The sequence below is a fragment of the Mustela nigripes genome, chromosome 8 (assembly GCF_022355385.1).
Source record: "Mustela nigripes isolate SB6536 chromosome 8, MUSNIG.SB6536, whole genome shotgun sequence".
NCBI classification, from domain to species: Eukaryota; Metazoa; Chordata; class Mammalia; order Carnivora; family Mustelidae; genus Mustela; species Mustela nigripes.
This window is the reverse complement of record NC_081564.1, coordinates 4,889,522-4,896,035: the sequence shown is the minus strand read 5'-3', so window position 1 is coordinate 4,896,035 and position 6,514 is coordinate 4,889,522. Positions and strand designations below refer to the sequence as shown.

At 54.5% G+C, this 6,514-nt stretch overlaps 1 protein-coding gene across 2 annotated transcripts in view; it reads right to left on the bottom strand.

Moving 5' to 3' along the window:
- Positions 1-1,062: 1,062 nt before the first annotated feature.
- The window catches only part of SCARB1 (scavenger receptor class B member 1), a 69,109-nt gene continuing 63,657 nt past the window's right edge, over positions 1,063-6,514 (bottom strand). Inside the window, exons 12-13 of one of the 2 annotated variants that reach the window (XM_059408202.1) lie at positions 5,826-5,954; positions 2,003-2,091 (exon numbers count right to left, since the gene is read on the bottom strand). In XM_059408202.1, coding sequence (XP_059264185.1) covers positions 5,826-5,954 — 129 coding nt within the window. In that variant the 3' untranslated portion in view covers positions 2,003-2,091. Of the gene's footprint in view, positions 2,092-5,825; positions 5,955-6,514 lie in introns of both variants that reach the window. The other variant, XM_059408203.1, reaches the window with a different exon arrangement.

Sequence of the window (6,514 nt, the reverse complement as noted above, 5' to 3'; positions counted from 1 at the left end):
GCTTTTGTGGGTCCCCAACAGTACTGTGGGCCGGAGGCTCGCTGCGGGATCTGCCCTGTGCCTACCTGACCCTGGTGGGGGCCACCTTGGAGTGGCGGAAGGCTGAAGGGGCACCCAGGGGACGGTGGGGGTCTGCCTCCACACCTGGGCCAGAGACAGCCTGCCAGGGCCCATGTAGCGGCAACACATCCCAGCTCCCCAGGCGGTGCCCCATGGAGCGCAGATGCTGCCTAGGCAGGGAAGGACGGACCTTCAGAATGCTGTGTGTTTGCAGGAAGAGAAAACTGGACACAGCGTAGATGTGCATCAAGAGGAACCGTGTGAGCATCTGTACCAGGGAGACTGTGCTGTCATTTACAATAATGAGGAGCAGGGAAGGATGTCCAAGACAGGAACAGCTGGAGGGTCTGCTTGGGTGGGGAAAAATACCAAGAATGACACATCGTCACGGGAAAGATCATGATGGCCAATTTACATAGCCCTTCCCATGTGCCAGCCGTGTTCTAGAAGCATTCCATGTCCTACGTCCCCGAATCCGCACAGTGCCAGTCTCCAACAAAGCCAGCTACTTTCTCCACTCCCGAGACACAGAGCTGTCAAACGACTTGCCTGAAGTGACGAGTGGTAAGATGCAGAGCGGAGACTCAAACCCAGGCCGTCTGGCTCCCACACTTTGTGTTACGCACTGCTCTTTTCTGCTTCTTCCGTAACAAGAAAAAGCAAAAGCCCAGAACAATACTGAGCATTTCCTACAGGCACCTCGATTTGTATATAGAGGCACAGAAAAAAAAGCGTAGCCAGGCTCCATGCCAAAGTGGCAGGCTACTTGGGACACGGATCACAGCAGCCTGAGAGCCTACTCTTTCTAAACGAGAACTGCATTCATGTAGTATTTATGTAAAATGTTAAATATAAACAAGATTGAAATTTTAAAACAATAGAAAGGCAAGTCAGCAGCCCAGCTGCTCCTGGCAGTTACCAGAAAGGAGCTACTGACGAAGAGCCCAGAACTTCCCAGGAAGCCCCCTGCTTCCCCACAAACACGCTGTCACAGACTCGAGCTTTAACTTTTAAAAAAGGTTTATTACTTCAATAGTGAATTACTTTTAAAAGATGATAAATTTCACTTCTGTTGCAGTAGAAAAGAGGCTGAGGCTTGCCCCAGAGCGGGAGTCGCGGGTGGATGGGTCTCCCACCCGACCAGACCGGACCCCCGGACTGATGGGGCCAGGCTTCCGCACCTCTGCCCCGGCACCTAAGAGCCGAGGGCCCTCGCGGGGGGCAGCTTGGGGCGGAGCGTCCCACCACCCACAGTGGGGAGTGGCCGGCTCAGTATACAGGAAGGCGTCAGTTTAGGCTGGAGGAAGGGGGCCCCAGGCACCCAAGCCTGGTCCCCGTGCGGACTTCAGGGAAATCAACGTCTGCTTGGGGAATGGGGAGACAGTGGGAGCAGCCTTGAGACGCATCTCGAGCTCACGTGTTTACTGAGGCCTGTGTGAAAGGGCCTCGCCCCCAGCCCAGACGGACGGATGAGGGCCAAAGCTGGGCAGGACTGGGCAGCCCCCTGCCCATAACGGCTTTGGCATGAGAAGTCTGTGTTCCCGGACTGGGTTTGGGGACAGTAGCCGGCCCCTCAGAGTAAAAGGTCTGTCCCGTGTAGCTGAGCCACCAAGCGGGGACTGCAGTATTTCGTGACTGGTGGAGAGGGCACTGGGGGGGAGGAGGCAGCAGGCGCCGGGGCCCCCTGGATGAGCAGGTCAGGCTGGGCTCTCTCAAGGGAGGGGACCCAGTGCCCACGGCACTGCGGGTCACTTGGACGGAAGGTTCCAGACTCTCCTCGTTGACCAGCTCTCCGAGTCTCCTCAGCAGCAGCTCCATCCCTGAGTGTGCCTGCACACGTCTGTGCACGCGTGCATGTACACGTGCTAGGGGGTGTGCAGTGTGTGGACACGCGTGTGGCAACTGGGGGGCTCAGACTTTAGGACTGGTGGGCTGTCCGCTAAGAGAGTCCTGAAGAAGCGGGGTACAGGAGCCGGGGAGCCGGTCTGGCTGAGCGGCCGTGCTGGGCTGGCTCGTGGCGTCTCCAGGACCCTGAGGAGGAAGACAGGAGCTGGATCGCGGAGCGGGATCAGGGAGGCCCACCCGCATCCCCAGCGCCACCCTTGGCCCTGCACCCACATCCTCCGGCGAGGAGACAACCCCTCCCACGTCCCCCATCAGAAACACCCATTCATCAAGCTCGAGATCAGAAAAAGCTGGAGTGACGTACGGACCCCTGAAATGCAGTTACGAGGGCGTCCTCTCTCACTACACACCATCGTGCCCCGCCCTCACCCCATTTCCGAGGTGGGAAAAACCAAAGCCAAAAGGCATTTGACTAACACAGTGAGCAGAGCAAAGCAAGGGCTCCAGGCCTTCTCTGCAATACTGTGAGCCGCAACACTGGAAACCAGCTAAAGGTCCACCAACCGGAGAGTGCATTTTTTAAATAGCATCACAAGATGGCATTGAACCTGAACAGCTTTCACAAACCCAGACCTGCTGAGGCGAAAAGCCAGTGGCCGAGGGACCCATGAGAATTGCTTGAATCCTCTATTGTTCCCGGATATATTTATACAGACGTAGAGGGGAAAAGCCTACACACCAAATTCCTGGCAAGGACGGCCTCTGGGGGAAAAGGTGAACCAGAACAGAATGTTCACAATTCATGTTGTTGAGTCTGGGTGACAAGGAACGGCAGATGCTGTAATTTATCTTTTACTTTTTTTTTTTTTTTTTTTAAGGTTTCTCAACCAAGTTGTTAAAGACGATGATGATAAGAACTGGGGGTGGGTGGGGAGGCAGAGACGGGGTTCTTCATCCCTCTGAGCCCTATGCCTTCCTTCCCCTGAAGAAGGGAGAGGCCTCCCAGCAGCAGTTGGGGCTGGGATAGCCCGAGTACCCTGGCCCACTTGCAACCCCAAGGGCTTGCGTCTCCAGGCGGTGAAGAGAATTAAAACCCCTACTCTGTGCAGAACAGAGGCAGGGGGAAGCGTTGGACTCTGGCCCCTCTCCCTCTGAGACATTTCTAAGGCTTCCGGGATTGAGCCCATTCAAGCCAGGGGCAGGAATGGGGGGTACATCGAGGCCAGGCCAGAGTGAGAGCAGCCTACCCCACGACACACCACCACAGAGAGGCAGCGTGGGACACCTGCGGTGGTCACAAGCTCAGCAGCTTGACCCAAACAGCCACAGCTTAAGAAAGCCTTGCTCAGAAGTGAAAAGGAAAATTAGTCCCAGACTGAAAAGATGCCCTGGTCTATCCGAAGGAAGACACATGTAACAAATCCCCAAGTTACCAGAACATGAACCAGATTCCTCCCCTTCCTCTTCCCTTCCACCTTAGTTTGCCTGAGGAATGAGGACTTGGAATCCGAGAGAAACTAATGAGAAGGTAGGAACGGTCCAGGAACATTTCCCTGAAGGGCTTCCGTGTACAGTTGCCCAAGATGTTCACTGCACAAGTGAGCCTAGCCAAGGGGGCTGTGAATGAGCTGTCAGCCTCCATTTGCCAAACCCTCTGCCCTCAAGCAGGCCAGGTCTGCACAAAGTGGATGTCTTTCTTATCAACATAAAAATGCTCTTCTTGGCTAGTGCAGGCCCCATTTCCTGCTTTCCCCAAACAAGGCAGCCCTTCAAGACTGTTCCCATGCTCAGGTGAAAGGCAAGATGTGGGGGGACCCACACCTAGGCTCAGCATAGGGTAGAGACCACCATGCAGGGATTCTAGGTCACCAGGACCACTGGTCACTTCCCAGGTGCCTGCCTCCCACCCCAAACCAAATCCTATGGGACATGACAGGACACTGTGTTCCCCAAGCACACGACTGGTGTGGAGGCTGAGCTGCCTTCCAGAAGGCAGGGCTGTAGAATCTCTAAGTCAAAAAGTTCCCAAATAAATAAATAAATAAATAGATAGATAAATAGGACACCCCAGGTTTTGGTTTTGTCTTATGGGAGAAGGGGCTCGGCAGGACATGCTGGCCGTGTCCCTGGCAGCCCAGGGCTCAGACCTCACGGAACCACCAGCCCTATCTGTGCTAAAAGGGAAGAAAGCCCTCTCTACCTCTGAGGACCCCACCCCTGCCCCCCCGAGAATGCCCAGCAAGTTTCCACAGAAGGGAATTGTGGCGAGAAGGGGGTAGGGGTCCCCGGAAGGCAAGCTGTACACAATAAGGCATCGTGGGGGATTCTGGGGAGACAAGGAAGGAATGGGAAACGAGCGTCCAGCTAGGACACCCTGTTCCCGAGCCCAGGGACTGTGTCTACAAGGAGGGTATCCGGACGTGCTCACCCCCCTCCCTCCTACTCCCCGATTGGCAGGAGGAGCCACCCCACCCCCAGCCTGGCTGGGGACACAGTTGTCCCTCCCTGCTCACGGGGCTGGCAGCTGCTGAGCCCACGACTTTGCATTTTCTCTTTTATTTCCACCTCCAGCCCTGGCAATCAGAGCCAAGTGGAGGCAGCCAACTAGCCCCAAAGAGCAAGGCTGTTGCCTCACCCGCGCTCTGTGGCTGTCAGGAAAGCTACTTAAACCCAAGCAGATTTGGCCCCAGAAGCTCCAGGGGGCAGCCCATTTTTGAGAAACCAAGGTAACAGCCATCTGTCACAGGTACGACTGTAGAGCGACTCACCGCTGCCCGACACGAAAGTCTAGGGCCCAGGGCTCCGCCGGCCACCTCCCCGAGCAGCACTAAGACCTCAGACCTAATGGATCCCGGCCGGGAAGGCGAACTCCCGCAGGCACGAGCCTGCTTCTTCCGGAGGTAGATTGCCAGATAGTATCCGTGCATCCAGTTAAATCTGAATGTCAGGTAAACAACCGAGTTTCCAGTATACCCATGTCCCAGTAACTGCACGGAACACACCTACCCTAAAATTCATTCAGTTTACCTGACATGATCCTTCTGTTGTTGTTTCTGGGGGGGGAGGGGCAGGAGGATAAGCGGACCCGTGCCTCTTTGCTCTATCTGGCAAGCCTACCCTCAGGCTGAAACCCAGTATTCAGCAGGCGCTCAGGTGATGCTCAAATTCTCTTTTTCTTGGTCATCCCAGATTCATTGATGTATTGATTTAATTCCGGTTTGCAGGGGGTTTTTTGTTTTGTTTTGTTTCCGAGACAGAGCACATGTGAGAGGGGGTGGAGGGAGAGGGAGAGAGAGAGAATCCCTCTCTCTCTCCAGGGAGAGCAGGCTCCACGCCCAGCACGGAGTCTATGCGGGGCTCGATCACAGGACCCTGATATCACGACCTGAGCCAAAATTCAGCCTCGGATGCTCAAGCGACTGAGCCTCCCAAGCGTCCCGATCCGAGATTTATTTAGACTCTTGTTTCTCAAACACAGGATCATCTACACCTGAACCCTCTTGGGGGTGTCCATTAAAATACATATTCGAGGGCTCCACCCATGATGCTACTCCAGAGGGTCCAGAAGGATGTCCGGGGTCTGCATGTGGAGCCAGCTTTCCCGCAGAAGTCCACCGCACCAGAGGTCAGAGCAGCAGCTGGCTTGAACCCCGATCCTAGCTTCCTAAGACAACCTTGCAAATAAGACAGCAGCCCCCAGAGCGCCACGACCCTCCGCCTCCTACCAGGCCTGGGACCAAAGAAACTGCCGATCGCTCTGAATGCAAAAATAGGCAAGTAGGAATTTTGAGTCTGTAGACACTCGAGGTGCAGCTTAAGCTGAAGACACGCATAAGATCCAAAGAGTTTCGAGCCACCGGAGTTCTACTCGCTACGGGAGGGGGAGGGGAGGGGGCCGCGTGGCGTTACCTGGTACCCACCTACAATCTTGCTTCTTGTAGCACAGTCCCCTTGGGAGCTGATGTCATCAGGGATTCAGAATAGGCCTGAATGGGCTCCTTATGCTTTGAACCCTTTTTACTACTACTCCAAAATAAATAGCATTTCTCCTAGAAGATAACCAAGCTCATTTATAGTTGACACCATAGCCAAACACGGAAGGTTGACACGCGTCTTCAGTTTCCGGAAAGCAAGGAGCAGGGTGTTAAGTCCAATAAACCATTAACGCCTGAAGATGCAGAGACGTGGAGAGCGGGTGCCCTTCACCAGAGACAGAAATGCCTTCGGGAAACGTGCTCGGTCCGACGGACGAGCCCCGCAGGAAAGGGTCCGGCCACCTGAACGACTACGGTTTGGACACTGTGAACCAAGGTGGGGAGATGAGCCACCGTGGGCAAGGCGCATTGGCCAAGAACCAGCGGACCGAGCAGGTGGTGTTTTAAATCGGCCGGAAACAGAAATTTCTGTGAAATTTGCTATTTGAAAGGAATGACGTAAGAAGAAAAATTTCTGGGAAATTAAAATATGTTGAGTTCATCAGCATATGATCTCTTCTTTTAAAAAATCAGGACATCGGTAGAAGAAGAATCAATGAAACAAGATGGGATCGGGAGGGAGACAAACCGTAAGTGACTCTTAATCTCACAAAACAAACTGAGGGTTGCTGGGG